The 23,174-nt window shown below is 44.5% G+C and overlaps 2 protein-coding genes and 1 long non-coding RNA gene across 4 annotated transcripts in view; 2 read left to right on the forward strand and 1 right to left on the reverse strand.

The window, feature by feature from the left end:
- The window catches only part of CSNK2A2 (casein kinase 2 alpha 2), a 36,568-nt gene extending 33,192 nt beyond the window's left edge, over positions 1-3,376 (forward strand). Inside the window, exon 12 of the mRNA XM_070451225.1 lies at positions 2,931-3,376. The gene's annotated coding sequence lies outside the window, so the exon portion shown is untranslated. The remainder of the gene's footprint in view (positions 1-2,930) is intronic.
- The window catches only part of LOC139029911 (uncharacterized), a 42,221-nt gene extending 22,093 nt beyond the window's left edge, over positions 1-20,128 (reverse strand). For both annotated transcript variants that reach the window (XR_011482197.1, XR_011482198.1), the window contains exons 1-3: positions 20,041-20,128; positions 19,334-19,604; positions 7,748-7,884 (exon numbers count right to left, since the gene is read on the reverse strand). This is a non-coding gene — a long non-coding RNA (uncharacterized lncRNA). The remainder of the gene's footprint in view (positions 1-7,747; positions 7,885-19,333; positions 19,605-20,040) is intronic.
- CFAP20 (cilia and flagella associated protein 20) lies at positions 9,338-22,650 on the forward strand. The gene is made up of 6 exons (XM_020890720.2): positions 9,338-9,713; positions 19,357-19,436; positions 20,125-20,236; positions 20,851-21,039; positions 21,624-21,734; positions 22,227-22,650. Exons 1-6 carry the CDS (start codon positions 9,630-9,632, stop codon positions 22,230-22,232), a joined length of 582 nt encoding a protein of 193 aa, XP_020746379.1. The 5' UTR covers positions 9,338-9,629; the 3' UTR covers positions 22,233-22,650.
- The last annotated feature ends 524 nt before the right edge of the window (positions 22,651-23,174 follow it).

The raw sequence follows: 23,174 nt of genomic DNA on the forward strand, positions 1-23,174 counted from the left end.
ATAATGCAGACCACGCATTCCCAGTTCTTGGCACTCAGAGGGGTGTCAGTGCCAGTTCCATAAGGCGTGCAAACATTGGTCCCTCTGCTGGGTCCCCTCACAGGCATTCTCCAGCATACCAGTACTCGTGAGGCTGAAAGCATGTGTATTCCCTTGCAGAGAAGGAAGGTACTCTCCATCTGATTGATTAGAGGAGACAGAAGAGTTTGTAATCCTTGGGGCAGGGAGAGAGGACAGGAGAGGGGATTGTTTAAAGAAGACAGGGAATCAGTTTAAAAAACAAAAACAGTGCAAAGGTAGATCTTGAGAGGAAGGAACATGACTTTTGAGGGGTGAAAGCAAGGCGGGGCACAGAGTTCAAGTTCTGGAACACGCCCTGAGATGGGCATTCCCCATGGGTTGGTTCCAGCGGGACCGCACGGTGGTGCTCTCGAGGCAGGTGCTGAGTCCCAGAGAGAGCCCGCGGCCGTGGGCCTCAGCCCGCGCCTACTCAGGGAAATGACTTAGCTTCTCCCAGGTGCTGCTGTGATGAGGATGGAAGCAAAATCATTTTGGGACACAAACAATTGGAAGAATTTTTATATATGCATTGAAATGGATCTGAGAGAGCCCCGTCGACAGTCTCCTTTAATGCCAGTTCAGATTAATGATTCATCTAGGAACCTGTGTTACTGCACAAGCATACACAGGAGAAAGCAACCTGCCCTCCTGCACGTGAATAGGAGTGGACAGTAACTGATCAGAGCCAAGGCCATTGAGATGTAAACCCAAAAGCAAAAGCAGGGTCCATATGAGCAGACAAGAAACCAGAATTTGTCCGTGAGCTTAATAAATCTAAGACTGAGTGACATCTTGCCATTAAAAAGTAACCCCAGGGTGGGGGTGAGGGGAGGGTAGGTGGCGAGGAAACATCTGGCTCAAAACCAGTAATAAATGCTTTGGAGCTATATGGATGTGTCAATGGAAATAACCCCAACCAGGTATTATAGAGGCTGGGGGACGCGATGGAATGGGATTATACAGGTGATGCATAATTTTATGTAGAGACTCAACAATGTGCTGCAAATGTGATACTTAATCCTGAACTGCATGTATTGGGGATTGTTTTTTTTTTTTTTTTTAAGTTCACTGAATCAATAAATTAACAGTTTTTCACTTGCTGGCTTTTCTTGCTGTAAATGGTGACTAAGAGGTTGGAACAGAAATCTTGACACCCAGTGGAAAGCTTGAATAAACCTTCCAGAACCACGGAGCCGGCTGTCTCCTTCTGTTTGCAGAAAAGCAACACTGCCTGGGTTGTGATCCTTTACTAAAGAGTACTTTAGTACACAGTTGACTACCACTTTGTATCACTAGATGACTGATGTATAATTTCTATGCTGCTGCCCTTTAGAGGAAAGAAAAACATCATGTGAAATCCTGTTTTCATAAATAAAAATGTTGACAATCACCAGCCTTGCCAAGTGGGACACAAGCCACTGCCACACAAGGACCTTAAACTTGTATTTCCTGTCTCTTGGGGGAGAGGAGGAATAATCCTGGAATTGAGAAGATGTGTGGGTGGGCAGTTGCAGTTAATCACCTAGGTGTGAAGACTCCTTTAGCAGAAGTGGTGGAACTAGGGTGGTATGGGGACAGTCCTATTTCTTGGTACTTGCTCCTGAATTCAGGTACAGCTCAGAACCTGCTGCTTGGGGTTGACTGTTTCCCTGTACAACTTTAACCTTTGTGGCAGTTTTCTGCATTTATGTAAGAAAACCTCTCCCCAGCCCCATTCCTTGCAACGTAGGCAGGCACGTGCTGTTGTGTGGCCAATGGAGTCTTTTGTTAGTGCCCTTGTTCTCACTGCTCCCTTGGTGGAACTGGACACTTGAAAATCATTTGCTGAAGAGTCATTTCTTTTTTTTTTTTTTTTTTTAGGATGAAATTATGTACAGCTTTATTTTATTTTTAGTTTTCATAAACATATTAACACAAGCAAATGTTTATTTATATCCTCAAATACACAAGGACCTTTATCTGTTGTTTTTCTCCAAGAACAAATAACAGTAGCCCTTAACTCAATAGGTTGGAACAAAAAGGAAAATTTATCTCACGTACAAGACATGTTGAGATAGGGTTGTTTAACTGAGAGCTCAATGATGTCAGGAAAGTTTCAGGTTCTTTCCATTTGCTGCATTCTGTGGATGTTAGTGTTTTCCTCAGTCTAGCTTCTTGGTGGGGAGTCATTTCTTTCTTAGCCTTATACACCAGGCAGCCTTTCTCAAACACTAAGCAGGTGAACCCTTCCTGTATCCAAAGAAAGTGGGTCATGAGATGATTCTGTATGACAACTTCCTAAGTGCACTGTCCCTTCCGTTACTGCTGTGGTACCGTTCTGAGATGCTGCTTCTAGAATTCCACTGGCATCTCAACCGCCCACTCTGCTGTGCTGGACATGGCAAGAGGAACGAAGTTTTCAGGCCATGCCAGATGGCCACTTCCAGGGGAGAGTTAAAAATACTTGAGCTGCCGTTTTGCTCTTTATTCATCTGGGGCCTTTCCCTGTGTAAATAGTCATCTGATTCCTGGTCCAAAGACATCCTGAGTAAACCTGGTCAGATCTAATGAGGACTCTGGAGCTGGGCTATTGAACTTGTAGTTCAGGCTCGCCAAAGATGGTCAAGAGTGATGCTTTTAGATGAGCATCCTGGACCTGAGAGCAGAGGAGGGGCCAAGACTGCCTCTGTAAGTGGTGATGGGAAAGGGTACTATTTGAAGCCTGAAACCAGTCAGTCCTTATCTGGTTTTCCACATAGTGCCATGTGCAAGTCAGGCTTGTAGACTATTTCCAGCGCTTCCCAGAAGGGAGCCACTAGCCGTGGAGGCCTCTCTTCACTCCCAGTCAGATTGATTAATGTCGTCTTTCCCCTCCTCCCGTCTCTCCCCAGGTCTGTTGCTGCTCCTCCCACTTTTCCATAAGCAGAACAAGAACCAAATCAAACGTCTTAACGTGTGTAGAGAGATCACGTTCCGTGAGCAGACACAAAACGGTGGCGGGTTTGGCGAGCACGAACTAGACCAACTGAAGGGCAGCCCACCACCGTATATCAAACCTCACTTCCGAATGTAAAAGGTTCTCACACCTTTGGCTTCCTGTTGACTTCCTCCTGACCCAGAAAGCATGGGAAATGTGAAGGGTATGCGAAATGGTTGTTGGTTACTGTTGCTCCCCCGTGCCCCTGGTTCGTCCCGGGGCCACCTCTTTTTCCAGCAAACCACGTTAACCAGCCAACCACAGACTCCAGTGGGGGCACGGGGCGTATATGGCATGACGGGCGGTTACATATTATAATTTTAAAAGTATATATTATTGAATAAAAGGTTTTAAAAGAAACATATGATGAGTTTTCAGTGTGGAAAGGACCATTAAATGAGACCCCATGGCCACAGAGGAACAGAACGAGATAGAAGAGCATTTGAGCCAGGTTCTAGCTAGAGGGAGGAGGGCAGTTTCCAGGACAGAGATGAGAAATGGAAGAGGTATGTGAACCCGTCTTGGTGAATGGGGCAGGTGATTCCAGCAAGACTTGGCGAGCCAGGAAAGCGGGCCTTGCCTTGAATGCATTCATCTCCCTGGACCGCTCCTTCCAAAGCAGGTGAGTCACCCAGCCATTCAGGTGGCAGGTAAACGGTATCTCTCATGAACTTGGGAAGCTGCCTTAATCCCTGCTTTGCTTCCCACTGCACATGTTTCAGTATTCCTTTCCATCCCCAAATCCTGTCCACCCTGGCCCTCTACTTCAGAAAAAGCATCTGACCTCAGAGGCTGGTTCAGTTTGTTGACCCAAGGGGTCAGATCTTGGGTTCAGAGCATCCTGGGAGAAGAAGCAGCCCGTCAAAGGTGAAAGAAAATGGAACAGGAGCTCCAGACATGGAGAAAACAAAACCAAAATCAAATTTGATGTGTATCTTTCAATTTTTTTCTATGCATTTACTAAAACTTTGAAATTATAATGGATTTTATCAGAAAGGTAGATTTTACATTCTATTTCTGCAACTTGTGCTTTCAGTTAGTCGGGAAAATTTTACTATTAGCATGTATAGATCTACCTCACCCCTTTTCATGGCTGTATAGTATTCCATTGTGTAATGTACCATAGTTGAAGCAGTCCTTTATGGATAGACCCTTACCAGTACTATGCTGGTATTGCTGCAGTGAACAAATTTGCACAATATTTTTACAGTCTGTATATTTGTGAGATAAAATCTTAAAAGAATTACTGTGCCATATGTTTTTCTTTATTTTTTAGGAAGGGCATTGTTCAGCAAAAGCAGTCTTCTGTTCCCTTCTCTCACTGGTGTATGCTGGCACCATGATGCCTTAAGCTATGGAATTCCTGTGGGGTTCTGTCAGGCCTGCCCAGGGTCTGTGAACTTTCCAAGTGTAACTAGATGTTATTCCAATCCTGTGAACTGAGAATTCAGTATTTGCTTTTAAAAATATTTTTTTCAGGAATTTTCTGGTGCTCCAGTGGTTTATACTCCAAACTTCCAGTGCAGGGGGAGTGGGTTCAATTCCTGGGCAGGGAACTAAGATCCCACATGCCTTGTAGCACAGCCAAGAAATAAAGATTTTAAAATGATATTTTTCTCATGATAATTAATGACAAGTCACAATCATGAAATAATCACAATTTCAGAATCAAATTCTAAAGTTCTTTTCCCAAAAAATTACAAGGAAAAAAAGTTATCTTAAATATGAAAAATGGCTGCCTTTTAATGTTTGAAATGCTATGGAGAAGCCTTCAAAGTTAAGAATGCGGAGAGGTAGTAATGTTTTAAAATATCCCTGGCCAGAGGGGACTGGGTGGTGGAATGCATGAGCAACTCTTTGCAGATTCTTCTACAAACTTTAATGTGCATCTCAAATGCATTGTTCTAAGTGAAGAAGCCAGTATCAAAAGGCTGGGTGATTCTATTTATATGACATTAAGGAAAAAAAGGCTTCCCTGGTGGCTCGGTGGTAAAGAATCTGCCTGCAATGCAGGAGATGAGGGAGACAAAGATTTGATCCCTACGTTGGGAAGTTCCTCTGGAGGAGGGCATGGCAGCACACTCCAGTATTCTTGCCAGGAGAATCCCACGGACAGAGGAGCCTCTTGGGACACAAGTGAAGCGACCTAGCACGCACATGGGCAAGAAGAGGCAAAGCTGTTGGTATGGAGAACGGACCCACAGTTCCCAAGGGTGAAGGTTGGGGGGTTGCAGGGTCGGGGGGCTTGACCGCAAAGGGACAGACAGCATGAGGGAATTGGAGCACAATGTATCCTAAACATGGTGATGGTTATATGACTTTGTCAAAACCACACCCAAAAGTGTACATTTTAGTGTATGTAAGTTATAAAAATAAGTTTTCAAAAATGTGCAGAGTCCCAACACAGTCCCCTTTGAACTTCTTTCTGAGATTAGCAGGAGCTTCATCTGTCTGGCACTGGCTCTTTTACCAATGTCTTCGGATATAACCGCTGGAGCCAGGATTCAGCGGTCTGCCAGTTGAGCACCCCAGTCATTCAGGTGCCCTTCCATCTTTGCTCCCAGCTAAGGGGTGATTCTCCAGGCACAGCTCCTCATCTCACCACTATACCTCCCCATTCCCATCAGCAAGGAGGGGTGAAGAAGAAACTGCCTTACAGTGTGTGGCAAGTCCCTTGTGTCCTTTACTGGCCAGGCGCTTGGAGTTCTGGTCTTGGACTGATGAATAGATGCTGTCCACTGGTTTTGCGCAAGTAACTAGGGCTTTTGTGCACTAAAAGATTTCTACAGTTCCAGGTGGGTTTTTTTTTAATATCTTAGTTATTAAACTGTGTGATTAAAAGTCTAATTTGTCTTGTGTCTTTACAAATCCTGTTATAACTACAGACTGCTTGGTTTTGTATGCAAATCTGAACATTTATTTTGGTTCATCTCTGATTGATGTTCAATTAATTCAAAACGTAATAGGTCAAACCAGCAGTCCCCTAAATTTTTGGCACCAGGAACTGGTTTCATGGAAGACAGTTTTTCCATGGACCGGGGGTGGGGGGCGTGTTGAGGTGGGGGTGAGGGGTGGTTTGGGATGATTCAAGAGCGTATTTTGTGTACTTTATTTCTAATCTAATGCTACCGCTGATCTGACAGGAGGTACCCATACTGGTCCAAGGCCCAAAGGTTGGAGACTCCAGGGTTAAACCATACATGTTACCCACATACTTAATCTAGTTTCCTTAGATTGAAAGTAAACCACATATTTAATCTGTTTGATTTGCACAAACACTTCCCATAGTTAATATGAAAGACCTAAAATCTGCTGAAATCTTCCTAAGCATTCAAATACTAACATATCTAAGTCTAAACTCATAGATTTAATCAATCAAAATCTTTTAAACATTGTTTACAAACTTAATTAAACTTTCATAGCATTTTAAAATTATAATTACAGGTCTAATTTCAAATTCCTTTAAGCATTTCAAATTAAATTCAAAGTACCAGATCCTCTAATCCTTTAAATGGGTTAGCTATTTCAAATATCTTAAACAACAAAACATCACAATAATCAGAAGTGTATTCCTCTGTTTGACATGGATTACTGATATTGTGTATTTGATTTACTTCCCATAATCTTGTGAGTATTTTGACACCTATGCCACCAAGGTGAGATATTCTATCTAAACGCGGGACTCTAATTCGCTCATGGCCAGAGATTCTGGGCTGAGCACAGAACTGGTTGCTGCTTCTGCAGTGGTTCTACCCTCCTGCTCATATTGGGTTGGCCAAAAAGTTCACTTGGGGTTTTCCCATACAGGCTAATGTATGAAAACCCTGAAGGAAATTTTTGGTCAGTCCTATAGTAATAGTAATGGGGTTCTCAAGACCACCTCATCTCTTTTACCTCATGCAGTTACTTTACTTTTACCTCCTCTGCATCTTTTAATGGCCTGATTAACATCAGTGGAGCTTCTGCATATACTACTTAGATTGTAATTACTACCTCATTAAATTCTGCTTTTTTCATTTATTACTTTTTAAAACTGACTCATCCACCTTGCTCTCATCATAATCCTTGAAGGAAGCAATATATCAAGAGTATTCATGTATTTAGTCCTTAGCTTTCTTGATGAAGAGAAAGCAGTCTTGAAGAAATAAGAGTTGACCCTTGAACAGCTTGGATTTGAACTACAGGGTTCACTTATACGTTGATTTTTTTCGATAATAAATACTACGTGATCCACAGTTGGTTGGATCTGAGAATGCAGAACTGGGGATATGGAGGAAGCAGTCTTACACAGAGGGACAACTATAAGTTACACACAGATTTTTGACTGCTGGAGTGTTAATAACCCCTGTGCTCTTCAAGGGTTGACTGTATAGTGTTTAATGCATGTTTCCGTGAGAGGCATCTGTGGTTTTAGATTAAATTTGTTCTACATTACTTTCAAAAGAAGGCAGTATCGGAGGTAACCATTTAACACTAATCCATTCATTCATTCATTGTGTGTCTGTCATGCTGGTACTGTGGTAGGTGAGGGGATATGTGCCCATAAGACACAGTCTGCCCCTGGAAGGAGCTTGCCAAAATCAAGTCTACAATAGGAGCAAACCCACTCATTTATGTCCTCTATACCTTTGATCAAATCATCAAATCATCTTAGCCAAGGCCATGATCATAAGTAAACTTTGAACCCCCACATAAGGAAAAACTGAACACAGTTTTCACATGGATACTCACTGAGAATGAGTAGTTAAGAGAAGAAAGCACTTTCATTTTCTCCATCAGCTTGCTTGATTGATCTTGTTGTGTCCCTTCCAAGGCCCTGGCAGGGGCCTTAGAAATTTATTCAAGTAGTTCATATGATTTTGTAAAATCTGCAAAGGTAAGCAGAAGATTTGAGTCTCATCAAAGCTGGATCAAAACAGAATTTCCTTCCCATCAGAAATAAAGTAAAAAATGCAGGGTATATAGTTAAACATACTACATGTTTTTTCTCCTTTTTAAACTTAAAAAAAAAAATAAGACTCATGCAAAATAGAATTGATCAATCCCTGTGTTTGGAGGGCACAAACAAGGAGCAGTGCTACTAGCACAAACAGCAACACATATGTGGCTGAAGTTGCATGTTTTATGAATCATTCTATCAGTCATGATTAAGAAGACTCAAATATCCTATTCTCTTAATTACAAAATGATATTACAAAACTGTCTTAAATAGAGGTGGTCAGTGTGTGCATGCTAAGTCACTTTAGTTGTGTCTGACTCTTTGCGACCCTATAGACTGTAGCCTGCCAGGCTTCTCTGTCCATGGGATACTCCAGGCAAGAATCCTCCTTCAGGGGATCTTCCTGATCCAGACAACTAACTCAAGTCTCCTATGGCTCCTGCATTGCAGGATTCTTCACCCCTGAGCCACCGAGGAAGCCTGATCACAGTAGGCGCCACAAAACCTAGATTCCTCCCCTGGTGAGTTCTGAGGACTTTAAATATAGAACAGGATTTGGACTTGACCCAGGGTAACAGGTTAACAGGAGTAGAGAATGCTGTGGGCTGACTGACATGGAGCCTGGAAGGAAGGCTGAAAACAGAGGGACTGGAAGTTCATACACTAGAGGCTCAGCGAGTGATGGTTTCCAACATTTGGTGTTTCTTCCACATTTGAAATATCATAGTTTATGTCTTTTAAAAATGAATCTAAGAATTGATTTTTAAAAAAGGACACCTGTTGATTCAACTCGACCAACTTAATTTTAATTGCATTAATTTCTGCATTTAATGTTCAGACCTTCTTGTTTCTAATCACGCATTTAAGGTGGTAACTTTTCCTCAAGGATTGCTTTGACTTCATTCCGCAGGTTATGCTGCATATTCATAGCGACCCGGTCAATAATTAAAGCAATGATGCCTATAAGGCGTTTAGCACACTTACTCCTCAATACTGGTTAGCTGCTTTAACCTTATCCTGTACTAGGCCAACAAGCAAGTATCTGTTAGTCTCAGGACACCAGGTCCTGCCTTTCCCCACTTTTCCGCTTGTAACTCCTCCTAGCCCCTAGTGGGCGGAACCTGGCCTTCAGGCCCTTAGACTCCATCCCCGTCAGGTTCCCTTGACACCAAGCAGGTGCTAACCCATTCTACTATACTGTCTCCTTCCGCTTTCCAAAATCGGCTCTGGGACAATGATGGGAAAATAGTCCCTCGGCAAGGGAGTTCTTTTCCCAAGGAGGCGGCACTAGGGCGGGGCTTAAGAGCGAAAGGAACAGGAAGTCCGTGATCCCCGTGGCGGGATTGGGCTCTGCGTTCTGAGTGGGCGGGCTCAGGGGAGCGGAGGGATTCATCTCTTGCGGCGGGAGGCCCGCCGCCTCCATTTAAGGAGGGGAGTGAGGCGCTGGCGGCAGTTGCTGTGGTTTCCGTGTTTGGGTGGTTTCGTTCACTTGGGAGTGTAGGTTCAGGGACTTAAGTGTCCCGCGTCCAAGTCCAGCTGTCTGTGGCCGCCGATCTGGAGGTCAGGAGCTTAGCTTCCCTTCTTCGGACCAACCAGCCCCCTGTATTGCCTTCGCCAATTGGTGCCCATATTTAGGTCAGCTTCGGCGAGGCTGAGGAGAAGGCCGCCGGCAAGATGTTCAAAAACACATTCCAGAGCGGCTTCCTCTCCATTCTCTACAGCATCGGCAGCAAACCCCTGCAGATCTGGGACAAAAAGGTCAGGGGCTGAGGGCGGCGGCGGGGCGAGGTCTCGGGGCTGGGTCTGGGGTGGCAGGTAGTTGTGAGGAGCTCGGGCCTGGGGGAGGCCAGGAGATCTCTGCTGTGCCCTGGCCCCAGCCTGGGGTGATTGAGGCGCGAGGTGAGGGCATCGTGTAAGCAGAGGAGGTGCATGTGGGGTGGGCGTGGCTGGAGTTTAAGTGTCCTGCGGCCACGGTGTGGACCAGTGTTCCTCGCCGCAGACTTGACGGACAGGCGGTTTTTAGCTTAGATTTCCCTACTTATATGGTGGGGTTGATAGTCCCCGTCTAACAGCGTGAAAAGCGTCAAGTCACATGAGGTTGCTTTGGAAAAGTGCAGATGAAAGAAACTGCTGTTTACTGATTTCACAAGTATTTACTGATATCCTCTGTTGTGCCAGGCGCTGTGCTGGGCCCTGGACACAGAGCCATTGTCCCAGGCTCCGTTATAGAGGCACAGCCAATTTGGGTTTCATTCATTCGCTCCCTTCCTCTCACTGGTCCCAACTGAGCCGGGATTCGGTGGTCTTTGGCACCTGCTCCACACTCACTGTGACTCGGGGTCTGTGCTCTGCCTCAAGTGACTGATCTCCATCAGGAAAATTGCAAAATGGTGATAAAGTCTTGTTCAGGTTAACGTGCTCAAAGCCAAGTACAAGCCTTATCATCTTTATTCAGGCATCCACTGGGTGATACTTCCGCTGACTCCAGGGGATGGTGACCCTGTCCACATTCTGGAGATGTTGATTAGGGGGCATGTGTGCCTAGCAGTCTATGAGTTGGTTCACACTTAACTACTGTGTTATTTCCTTTCTTAGGCAATTTTTCAGTTATCTGTACCCTTTTTCTGTACCTAACTTATATATAAGTTAGTATAAAGCACTCTTAGCATGGAAGACAGGTGACTTAGTACTGCACTCCTCCAGGGAAAATGTTGAATGCTGTTTTTATAGAGAAGGATGTGGGATCATCTAAATAAGCAGTTTACTGGTAATGAGGTCAAGAATCTTGGATTTCATCTCAGAACAAGTCCTTGTCTTCATCTTCCCGCATCCACAGATGAAGGTTTTTTGGCCACGGAGAAACAGAACACAGCCAGCCTTCTTTCTGCCTGTTGCTGCTACGCAATTCTTCATTCTGAGATCAGCTTTCGGGGTGGTGTATTCACAGTGTCATTTTTATAAGATAGTTGAAAGATCTGAAAGTAGCGAGTTTAGCCTTGTGCATGTGTGAGAAACCTGATCAGCTTCTCTTCTTTCACAGTGATTCTGTTCCCAGACTACATCTAATGCTGGGACTTACTTTTTACACAAGAAAGCGGTTCCTTAATTGCTTTCCTACATTACTGAGTTTGTCAGTTCCATGGTTTTGTTCACATTGGATTAAAAAACGTTGTAAACTCTGAAATTGTACCTCTACAAAGAGAGCTCAAAATGAGTGTACCTGGGAACTTTGTAAGCATGATGGCTTCTCAGGTGTTGTGGTGGTGGTTATTTAGTCGCTAAGTCGTGTCTGACTCTTTGCAACCCCCTGGATTTTACAGGCAAGAATACTGGAGTAGCTTGCTATTTCCTTCTCCAGGGGATCTTCCGGACCCAGGGATTGAACCCACATCCCCTTCATTGGCAGGTGGATTCCTTACCACTGAGCCACCTGGCTTGACTTAATCATGGACTGTCCAAAGTTGAGAGAGTGGATTGTGTGCCAGTTGAACTTGGGGTTGTAACAAAAGTGTCAGTAGGAGGCAATTGAAATAGAGAATGGGACTGACTCACTGTAGGAGAAGAAGTTTTCAGAGCAGGTCAAAGAACTTAAGTCCAATTCCAGTGTTAGAGAGGCTTCAGCATTTGTATTAAGTGAAACTTCTATCAGAGTTGCCCCATTTTAACCCTTCTGGGCTTGATCTTTTGTGGTGTGTTTTATTTTTCAACTGCAGTTTTTTGACTAGTCAACATGTTTACAATACAGAATGTAAAAGCAGAGTAACCATGGTGCACTGTGTCCCTTAACAACGCCACTAGAGGTCAGATGGTACCTCAATGACATAAACGTGTGTGAAAAGATTGTTAGATCACCTGGCAGGGCTGTGTGGAGTAAATTAAGCAGACATTTTGGCAAAGAAAGCCTTTAGAGGAAGTCTCATTTTAAGGAAAATTCTTGTAATAGGGAGTTAAATGTTTCTACTCTTTTTATTTAGACTAGATTGAAAAGTGTTTATCTGTGAATTTTTCCCCTTGGGACAAGGGAAGGAAAAGAAGGAAAAAAAGGGAAAGTTTGGGGCCATATCCATAGGCTTTGGTGTATATGTGTGCCTTTTCTCAGCTATATTACGAAGTCCTCAGACAGTGTTTGGAATCCAGTCCAGAAGGGGAAACGCTGGGAATTGATATACTTAACAAGGGTTTATTGAGCGATAGCTAAGTGAGGCATTGTGTAGATTTGGGAAGATACAGAGTTAGAGAAGACATTTCCCCCACTCCTATGATTCTGAATAAGGCAGAGTTATAATAAGGGCAAAGGTTGAAGGAAGGAAGGAAAGATGGTCCACACTTACCTGGAAATGCCCCTGCCCTCTGCTAGTAGGTGCATTTTGGCTATAAGTGCCTGTTTTTAGTTATTACATATTTTGATTTCACAAAACTTTACTATTCTTCCTGAATGTATGGAGAGAGAGTTTCTGTATTTGTTTACAGCGAAGAACAGTCTTGGAAAAATTAGGTTTAGTGTCTGTTTAGGCTCTGTGTCTTGTGAATGTGACAAGTGAATGCCATAGTCATAGTAATAGTGGATTTGCAAATTCACTTTGTGGGTGTGGCTACATTTACAACACCTCCGTTGATCTGACACGCTGACGTTAGCCCTTCCCTCGTGTCATCCTTCAACTCTCAGCTTAAACACTGTTTCAGTGGGAGCTTAAGTTAGGTCTCCTATGCGCTCCTGTGGTGTTCTGTATCACACCGTGTGGCAGTTGCCTATTTATTGTGTATCTTCCACTAGACTACAGGCTCCTTAAGGGGAAGACTAGTATCTTACTGGAAACCCCAGTGCTAGGTGTTGTCAGACCCCTGGAATTTGCGTCCTGGCTCTGACACAATGTCCTGTGCTGTGGAACCTTGAGCAAATACTTCACTCAGTTCTCTCATCTTGTAATAACGCCACCTGCTTCTCCTGGTTACGATGATTAAATGAAGAGGTATATAAATGCTTAGCAACAGTTAGGGCATACAGTATTAAATAAAGCAGGGAACTGAGGCATTTGCTCAAGAGTAAAGGAATAGTTTATAACTGAGCCCAATAGTCAGATGCCTAGGAACAGGAAGTACAGTAAATTCAGATTTCTGAAATTAGGATAATTTAGTCATTGTGCCATGGCTTTCCCAGTCCAAAACCATGGCTCTCAGGACACATAGCCTGTGGGCTGGTAACCTGCTTAACTAGTTCTCCAGGCTCACCTCCCTATCTAGCAGTGACTTCCTACTGAGCTGAAAGAAGTTTGGTCTCTCTCAGCTTCAGCTTTTTGCACTTGCCAGCCCCTGTGCTGGGACCCACTCCTTTTTTTCCGCCTTAATTAGTCTTAGGTCACAGCTCAAAGGCATTTCCTCAGGTTAAGTTAATTTATATCCACTTCTATTTCCTTTTCATCAAACTTGAAATTAGTTTCTCAAGATCTGTATTCCTGGCTGGCTGGTAAGCTTCCTGATAGAGACCTTTATAGTTTTTCAAACCAAGAGTTTGGGAGAAATTAGGGGCTTCCCCGGGGCTCAGCAGTAAAGAATTCATCCGCAATGCAGGAGATGAAGGTCTGATCCCTGAGTTGGGACGATCCCTTGGAGGAGGGCATGGCAGCCCACTCCAGTATTCTTGCCGGGACGATCCCACTGACAGGGAGAAAGGAGCCTGGGGGGCTGCAGCCCCTGGGGTTACAAAGAGTTGGACACTACTGAAGCGACTGAGCACCCACACACTGATGGCTTAGGGGGTAAAGAATCCACCTGCAATGCAGGAGACACAGGTTCGATCCCTGGGTTGGGAAGCTCCCCTGGAGGAGTAAATGGCAACCCACTCCAATATTCTTGTCTGAAAAATCCCACGGACAAAGGAACCTGGTGGGCTACAATCCAAAAAGTCACAAAGAATCAGACAGGACGGAGTGACTAAACACAAACGCATATACAGGGATTTCCTAATAATCCTTTAACTTCTGGGATCAGCAAATACTACATTATTAAAGGGCTCTTTATGTTTAATGTAAACATTACTTTTGATTTTTAGAGAAAATACCAGGAGCTTCCATTCCCACTTAGACTGGTATGAAACATATAACTTTGAGTCTTTACCGGTAATATCCTTAAAGTCTGCTACATGAGATTATTAATTCATACAAGCATCTCTGTCTTTCTTTCCTCTCATCTTGTCTTTTTCTCAGCTGCTGCTGATCCTCCACATTCCCAGAGTACTAGAACCATAGTTTTTATGGTTGTTGCTGGAAGATATTTGATCCCCATTCAGTTCCTAATTTTAAAAATGGATGAGGTCTCTTTGCAGAAAAAAAAAGTTCCCACACCTTAGTTTTTAATTAGCAAACCTTGTTAGTACATGTTAAATTAATGCAGTTTCCAGTAGTAGACTTGAGAGCATTTGGACATGAAAGTGCTAGCACTTTTTTTTTTTTTCCCAGATTATCCTTGGGTCAGTCTGAGGATGTTCTTCATTATTCCTAATGATAGCTTTTACTGTAATTGGGCAAAGGCCTGGGTTTTAGTTACACTTGCCCTTTCACGGCATTGTTAGGAAGAGACTGGTTATGGTACACAAAATCGTCCTTCCGTTAAAAGGCTGTTTGTAAATGCAGAGTTGTCTGCTGTTTGGTTGGTCCCGGTTAAGTGCTGCAAAAGGGGAGCAGCCTTTGACCCGCTGGCGCCTGCAAGGCCCAGGCCTTGAGACCGCTATGCCCAGCTCTCCCCACAGAGGTCTCCCTCTGCCTGTTTTCTGACTTAGAGCCCAGCTTCTAGCTCAGGGTGGAAACTTTCCTGCTGAAATGGACAGCTCTAAAGGCTTAATGTAAATTGGAACATGTGTCATTAAGACTAGGGTGCCAGATGGCCCACGGGCTCAGCTGTCTGCCACGATAAGTGGGTGGGGCCAGAGAAAAGTGGGAGTAGGGAGTGGATACAGCTCCTGTTATTTTTAAGGCAGCATTGGACAGTCTCCTCCCCATCCCAGTAGTATTTTCCCCGCCTCAGCTTGACCCTCCTCCCTGGGGCTTACATTGGGAAAGAAAAAAAATCAGTGTTCTTTATTAGTTGCCCCAGCAACCATGGAAAGCCTGGGAGAGTGATTGCAAAAAGCTTGAAGGCTCCCTTTTGCTGTCTGCAGAGGCTGAGACTCATTCTGATTGCTAATTGTCAGTAGCCTGGGGTTATGAAGCTTCTAAAGTACCTCCAGCTCATGGGTGGGGGTGGGAGTGGGGGTGGGAGGGGAGGTGTTCCTGAAATTAAAATGTGTAAGATTGGCTTTATTTTTTTATTATTATTATTTTGGAAGAATGAAACATTCATAGGTCACACTATAGGAACGTGTCATGAAATAAAAAGAATTAGCAAGTCAGAGGGCTCTCCCGGTGGCTCAGTGGTAAAGAATCCGCCGGCAATGCAGGAGATGCAGGTTGGATCTCTAGGTCAGGAAGATCCCCTGGAGGAGGTAATGGCAACCCACTCCAGTGTTCTTGCCTGGAGAATCCCATGGACAGAGGAGCCTCCTGGGCTCTGGGTCCATGGGCTCGCAAAGAGTCGGACATGGCTGAAGCGACTGAGCACACACGCACAGCAATTCAGAAACAAAAGATACTTTCTAATTTAGATGAAAGAAGTAAAATAAAACCTACTTACACCATGAGCAATAAATGCTACCCAGTTCATTTTATCTTCATTTCACAGTGAGGCCTGCCTGGTGGCCTCTGAACTGGAAGGAGGTAAGGAAAGGAAGTTGATGCTTTCTGAGGCCACGTATCTTAGTATCCATGTTTGTCAGAAGCTGGACTGGGGAGGGGATTGCTTCCTGGAAGACCTTGACAAGCTAAGGCAGTGACAGCCAGATTGCCAGGGTGTTGGGAGGCCTTGCCCCAAATTAACCACCTCTCTTTCTCCTTTGATCCTAGTTTGAGAGCCTAGAGAAAGGTTTTGGGAGGTTTCATACTCTTTAACTGCTCATATCTCTGGTTAATTGCACCCCATCCCCACTCCACTCTTTTCTTCCAGTGAATTTGTATCTACAAGCGCTTAAAACTTAATGAAGAAGAAAAATCATAATTCACTAAGAAATCAACTCAATTTGATTTTAAAGCTCTGGCAGTTTGTGATATGACAATACCTGTGCTTTTCTTCTTTGAGGATTGAACTTTGTTCTTGGGCAAAGCTCTATTTAGACTCTTCTCACCACTGGGCAAGTTAAAACTCTAGAGAGACTGGTGGGTATTCCTTCAAAAAAACTGCCTTTTTCTCCTCTGGGTTCTTGAGTTTTCATGGGCTGCATTAATTAATTTTATAAGAATTAAGTTTGTGAGTGTGGATGTTGATGTGAGGTATTTGCAATCACTCTTAAGCTCTGACAATCCAACTTTAATTTGCCTCTGGGCCAGAAGTCTATAAGAATACACAAAGTCTGTTTTGGCTTTTAGTCTGTTGGCTTCTGCTTGCAGTATGAGGCATTGTTTTCTTCTGTAAAGACCTGAGTGGTCACATTTACTGGAGTGAAGTCGTATGCTGTAAACTTTGAGATGGGCAGAAGGCAAGTTTCCTAACATTTCCTCCCTGTGTAATCTGGCTGAGTTTTCTGAAGCTGAGGGAGGCTTCCTGTCCACTGTGATCTGAGAGGCCATCCAGGGTGTAAGATCTGAGATCACGCTGCTTTTTTTTTCCTTTTAATTTGGCTGTGTCAGGTCTTAGTTGCAGCACCAGGGACCTTTCATTGTGGCAAGTGAACTCTTGGTTGCAGCATGTGGGATCTAGTTCCCTGATAAGGGATCCAACTCAGGCGGCCTGCATTGGGAGTTCCGACTCCTAACCACTGGACCCCAGAGAAGTCCCGGAGGTCACACTCTTAAACAATGTTGGATCAATTGCAACATGTTGCCTTTTAGCAATAGTAGTTTCTGGACCCTGATTACTTAATTCTTTGTTTTTAACCATCTGTTTGGTTTGTTGCCTTCTGTACCTTTTTAAGAATGAAGTTACTCTTCAGAGAATAATTAGTAGTGTGTTATGAAATTAGTGGGGTACTGTCAGCTCTTATCAATGTGACTACATCATATTATATGGAAAAATTTCTGGATGAATTCCTCCTTTACCAACTAGTCAGCCTGATTTTCCACAGCAGCTGTGGGCTAGCAAATAGAGGAGGAATATTGCCACTTTGGGAGCATTTATATGGGGAATGAGGTGGGCAGTGTTGGCATGTGCTACACAGATCCAAGTCTTTGTGCTCTTAATCTCCTCTGGAAAGAGGCCCAGATTTCAAAGCAGGAGGGCATTGGATGTTGCCAGCTTTGTTTGAGAAGCACTTCAATGTGATGTCTGTGACTTGAGAATCCAGAAATGCTGCCCTGGCAGAGATCCGGGGCCCATGCACCCAGAATTCTGTCTCCGACAATGGGTCCCGAAGGGGGATTTATGGGAAGGCATTCTTGATGCTGGCAACTGCACTGTCTTTGCGATATACCCTGGGATCTCTAGCCTCCCATAATAGTTCATGGTGGATATGTCATCCAGGAATTTTTAAAAAACCCTCCTTGAATCTCTTCAGATGTGCCAACTCTTAGCATGACAAATTCCAGAAGTCAGCAAATATTTGAATGCTTAGTTTATGCCTAGCCGAGTACTAAGCATTGTAGAACATACAAACAAGGTTTCATACTCTATCCTTACCCTTGAGCTTATACTTTTTTGAGGCGACAAGACTCAGTTACATCTTGCAGAAAAAGATGGGCAGTAATACCCGATGTCACCTGGGGAATACCAGGCACACCACATGTGGATCAAGTTCACAGTAACCAAGCTCACAGAGACTGAGGTCTCAAGACAGAATGCCGTGTTACCAATAACCCATGCTGAACAGTGTGACTGTCAGAGTCGATGCGGTTTTCTCTCCCTATGCGCGAGTCTAACGGCGAGCCATGTGATGAGTCATTGACTGTGACAACACAGGCAGCTGTTTTCCCTCTACCCGTTAGGAGACCGCATGCTTACCTTTCTGGTGCATGCAGTTCTAACCTTGCTTGATCTTTTTCATGTGTTAATACATTCAGCCCAGAGGCCAGCCCCATCCCAGAAGTGCCTTCGTGTGTCTATGTTCTGTCCATATAAAGTGCTCGAATGTAATACTTGAAGATAATTGTCCTTTCCTAAATAATTTTTGAGAGGAGGAGTCCGTACTGAATAATGATTCCTCTGCATCATATACCCCTACATATGCTGCAAACAGTGCAAAACAATGTAGGCTGAAGTGCTAAATTATGTAGTCTGGGCTGCATGAGCCAGGAAACAAACCAGAGAGAAGAGAGGTCAGTGTAGGCTGAAAATGCTAAAGAAGGCTTCTGTGTGCGGCTCAGATGGGACTTGAGTTCATACTTGAAAAAGTAGAAACTTAGGGAAAAGATAGGGAAGCGCGAAGTCGGAGTAAACCTCGGGGAATAATATGTTCACTTTTGGGTTGCCACCCTCCCTGTCGCTGACACTCAGCATTTGGCCTTTCTGGCCACAGAACTGTCTGTGTGAGGCAGTATCGGGCAGTGGAAAGCCTGGTTGTTACTGCTGCCTTCCTTACTTAGGAGTCCTTACAGGGAGTCATCTGCACTCCCTGCCTCTCAGTGTCCACAGGTGTCAAGTGGAAACACCACCAATGACCTTGTGTGGTTTTTTTTTAACATTTATTTGTTTGTTTAATCTTTGTCTGCCCTGGGTCCTTACTGCTGCTTTCGGGCTTTCTGTGGTTGCAGCGAGCGGGAGCCAGCCTTCCTGGCAGGGGACGGGCTCCCCATCGCGGTGGCTCCTCTCGCCGTGGAGCACAGGCTCTCGGTGCGCGGACTTCGGTAGCTGCCGCTCGGGGGCTCAGTTGCCGCAGCCCCTGGGTTGTAGAGCCACAGGCTCATGGCTGCAGCTCACCGGCTTCGTTGTTCCACATCACGTGGAATCTGCCCAGACCAAGGATCAAACCTGTGTCCCCTGCATTGGCAGGCAGTCTTACCCCAGGGAAGTCTGACCTTGTGATTTTTGTTGTTGGTCTTGTTAGGACTAAGATTGCTGTTTTTGTTAGGACTGTTCCTAGTGCTTGGCAGACACTTGGTAAACATTAGCTAAATTGAAATTGAATTGATTTCTTTGGGAAGAAATTGGTCCTGATTTAGAGATGGCCCAGTTATCTGCAGTTCCTGTGGTGGTTGATTGGGCCCTGTCTAGAGGTAATTGCATGGCTTATTTACATATAAACTTCAAGATATCATGTCACAAACTTGTGTGTTAATGCCTGTTGGGCTACTGTAGTTTAAATAGTTGCATTCAGCCTTCGAAATCTTAACAAAATTATTGCCAAATATTTCACTACTCACCAGTTTAATTTTCTCCCTTGTAGGTACGAAATGGCCACATCAAAAGAATCACTGATAATGACATCCAGTCCCTGGTGCTAGAGATTGAAGGAACAAATGTCAGGTAGGTTGCCAATCTGTTGTCCCAGAGACGTTGTATGCCCAGGGGCAGTACATCACAGAGGCTAATAATAGGGACTGCAGAGCAAGACTGCCCAGTGTAAATCCCACTCCGCTACTTAGGGCTCACCCTGCGCAAGTTTCTGTATCCCTCAGGCTTCAGTTTCCTCATCTGTAAAATAGGAATAAGAACAATACATCTTCCTTAGAGAATTATTGTGAAGATTAAATAAGTGAATATATATAAAACCTGCTTAGCACATAGTAAGGGCTGGGTAGGTCTTAGTTACCCCAGTGTGTTTGGGGGGAGGTGAGGGTGTTACAGGAATCATCCAGTGGGTGGTCAGCATAGTTTTCAGTGTTTCAATGGTCTTGGTTTTGGTTTTCTATCACTTAATAGTTTCTTAGAACAGAAGTAAATCTTTTCTCACGTGTGGAAAAACTTCATCCGATCTGCTGGCCTGGCTTTTGCTTTTCAGATACTTTCTTGTTGATGTCTAGTGCTGTGTTAAGCTTTTGTTTCAGAGTCTGGCACTTTTTTTAGAAGCATTAGCTTAACTTAGGGGTTGAGGGATCTTTGGGTCTTTCAGATCTGCCTTCCAGCTTACCTTCTTGGACTGAGTGTTTACTGCTGTGCCTGTGACAAAGGAAGAGGCTGGTGGTGTGTTTACTGGTGTTTCCTCTTTCTACAGCACCACGTACATCACGTGTCCTGCAGACCCAAAGAAAACGCTGGGAATTAAACTTCCCTTCCTTGTCATGATTATCAAAAACCTGAAGAAGTATTTTACCTTTGAAGTACAGGTAAGCATATGCATGTGAATCTGTACACTCTCGGCTATACCAGAGAGGTGGCTGGTCAATTTATGGGAAAAAAGTGACCGTAGGAAAGTATCTTTATCCTTTTGAATGTATTCCTTTTTGCCTCTGCTGTACACTTGATTCTGCCATTATTATTATGACATAATTTCAGTAGTAGTAATCCGAGTTTCATGCCAAGTTTTAAAAGAAGCAGCAACGCATCCAGAAAATCTAATCAATAGCTCTAAGGTTTCAAAGCTTGAGGATTGGAAGAGTATCTGGGAAGTTACTATTTAATATCAGGCTGGCTATTGTTGGTCTCTGTTCCAGCATTCTTAGTTTTTCAAAGGGAAGAATGTTTGTGGAATCATGCTATGGTCTGAGGGCCTGATGCATGTGTCATATGTCATAAGCAGCTGATGTTGTCCTGGCAACAGACAAGATAAACTCACTGTTTCCGGGCCATCTGCGTCCAGTGCGACCCATGTGGGTCTGTTTATTCTCCCTTGGGTCTCAGCCTTGGGAAACCAGGCTGTGGGAGTTTTAGGTCCTCGTCTTACCAAGGTTGTTTGCTCCAAGATGGAATTACTGTGATTCTTCCTCTCCATATTTCTTAGGTACTAGATGATAAGAATGTGCGTCGGCGGTTTCGGGCAAGCAACTACCAGAGCACCACCCGGGTCAAGCCCTTCATCTGTACCATGCCCATGCGGCTGGATGACGGCTGGAACCAGATTCAGTTCAACCTGTCAGACTTCACTCGGCGGGCCTATGGCACAAATTACATTGAGACCCTCAGGGTGCAGGTATTGGCTCCTTTTCCAGAGGGAGCCCCAAACGGGAGAGGGTCACCTGGCTTGTGATCTAGGTGGCAGAACTCTGTGGCTTTCTGGCTAAAGTTCCCAAGGCACCGTTCAGGGGGCTTTCACCGCAGAGGCTCAGGACCTGTTCAGGCATCTGCTCAGTAATAGCAGGGAGTGTGGGGGTGATGTCGTCACTAAGTTGTGTCCAGCTCTTGTAGCCCTGTGGACTGTAGCCCACCAAACTGCTCTGTCCACGGGATTCTCCAGGCAAGGATACTAGAATGGGTTGTCATGCCCTCCTTCAGGGGGTTTTCCTGACCCAGAGACCCAACCCACATCGCCTGCATTGCAGGCAAATTCTTTACCGCTGAGCTGCCAGGGAAGCCTCATGGTGGAGAATACAACAAGCAACATCTCCCGCTTGTCAGAATCTCCGCCTAAGCCAAGCTGAGGAGATGCCAAAGAGATGATGCTTGTGACAGCGCCATGCGGGGTGAGGGGGCTGGAGGAGAGTCAGGAAAAAAAGGAAAGACAGTCATAATTTGCCTCTTACTTTAAGAGACTTATTTTAAGTCTTACATTCACAGATCCATGCAAACTGTCGCATCCGACGGGTTTACTTCTCAGACAGACTCTACTCAGAGGACGAACTGCCAGCAGAGTTCAAGCTGTATCTCCCAGTTCAGAACAAGGCAAAGGTGAGCCGGCTTTCCTCAGAGGAAGGCCAGGTAGTGAGTGGGAGAAGCTGTGCCCCGAAAAGGGCTCTGTTCTACAAGGCCAGGTGCAGAGCCTCTCTCTGTTGACATGGAGCATGGAGGGCCTTTACATCAGAAGTTCTTAGGTCTGCCACCAGCAGGGAGTCAGGAATAATCCCATGAGCTGCTGTCTCACCTCCGTGAAGTGACCCTGCCCCTCTTGGGGGGCATCCTGCTCCTTCCTGACCCCAGACCTTCCTTGCAGAATATCTTCCATCTGAACCTCTTCATCAGTCCCAGTTACTATCAGCCAACCCCTCCCCTCTGGCATGATGACGGGTGCTTCTGGGCCTGCCCACTGCTGACACGTATGCACTGCCCCATGAGCCAGCATCCCCTTGAGTGTCCCCTAGAGGTAGGGGGCCACTGCCATTGACCATCTATTTTCTAATAACTTAAACTGATGCATTTGTTTTTTTTTTTTTCCCCCTTCAGCAATAACTGGAATGCAGCTCAAGGGATAGACCCTGGATATGACTCTTAGTTTAAAAAGGAAACTATCTGGAGGACAATGCAAAAAAACATATTTATATTAGTTCACTGTGCTGTGGTTCTTTTACCTACTGCTTGGCATCCCTTGTGGACACCAGTGACTATGCCATGCGTTGTAAGTACAGTGGGGGATAAGCCGTCCTTTGATACGTGAATGCTGGAGTTTATCTCGCTGCCTGCCTTGATGTGTGGGGAGATAGATTTACCATGAACTTACAGAATTAAAGATGGTCCCGTAAGGCAGTTTCAGACCAATATTTCTTCCTACGGTTTGTTCTTTGTTTTATATATTATCTAAATATATGTATATGCTGTGTAGAGCTCATAATCTGGAAATGAATAAAATGTTATATTCTTGGTTTGTAAATTTGTTCTTGGTTTGTGTGTGTGTTTTTTAAATTGGTGACATTTCTCTTTCTTTATGGGATGGAAATAGAACTCTTTGCGAAGAACATCCCGTACATTCATGCGGTGAATTAGCTTGCAGTAAGCACTGAAAGAACAGGACATCTATAGATTCTGATTTGGAACAACTCCCAAGATAAACTAAATGGGGAGAAACATGAATTGCGTATCACCCAGAATCATCTTATTCTGCGAGGGGCGGGTCTCAAGAGGAGCTTTAGTCAAAATGGCACATATTCCAGATTGCTCTTAAACCCTTTGGGAAGGTGTCACGTTGGAGCCTCACTTGCCCTTGTGTGACCATCAGCACGTCTAGTGCTCCTCAGCACTGGAACGGATCACCGCCTCCTTGTTTGAGCTCCAGATGAAGTACTTGCCTCGAGTTTAGGAACTTAGAGGAAAACTGTTTTTTAAATACTGGACTCACTTGAAAGAACTGAAATCTTAACACTACTCTCCCAGCTCCCTGTTATTCTACAGCATGAT

Source organism: Odocoileus virginianus, chromosome 20 (genome assembly GCF_023699985.2).
Source record: "Odocoileus virginianus isolate 20LAN1187 ecotype Illinois chromosome 20, Ovbor_1.2, whole genome shotgun sequence".
NCBI lineage: Eukaryota > Metazoa > Chordata > Mammalia > Artiodactyla > Cervidae > Odocoileus > Odocoileus virginianus.

Coding starts and splice junctions, on each gene's coding strand:
- CFAP20 (XM_020890720.2), top strand. CDS start 9,630: ATGTTCAAAAACACATTCCAGAGCGGCTTCCTCTCCATTCTCTACAGC. Junction 20,237..20,850: donor ATTTTACCTTTGAAGTACAG/GTAAGCATATGC, acceptor CATATTTCTTAG/GTACTAGATGATAAGAATGT. Junction 21,040..21,623: donor TTGAGACCCTCAGGGTGCAG/GTATTGGCTCCT, acceptor TTACATTCACAG/ATCCATGCAAACTGTCGCAT.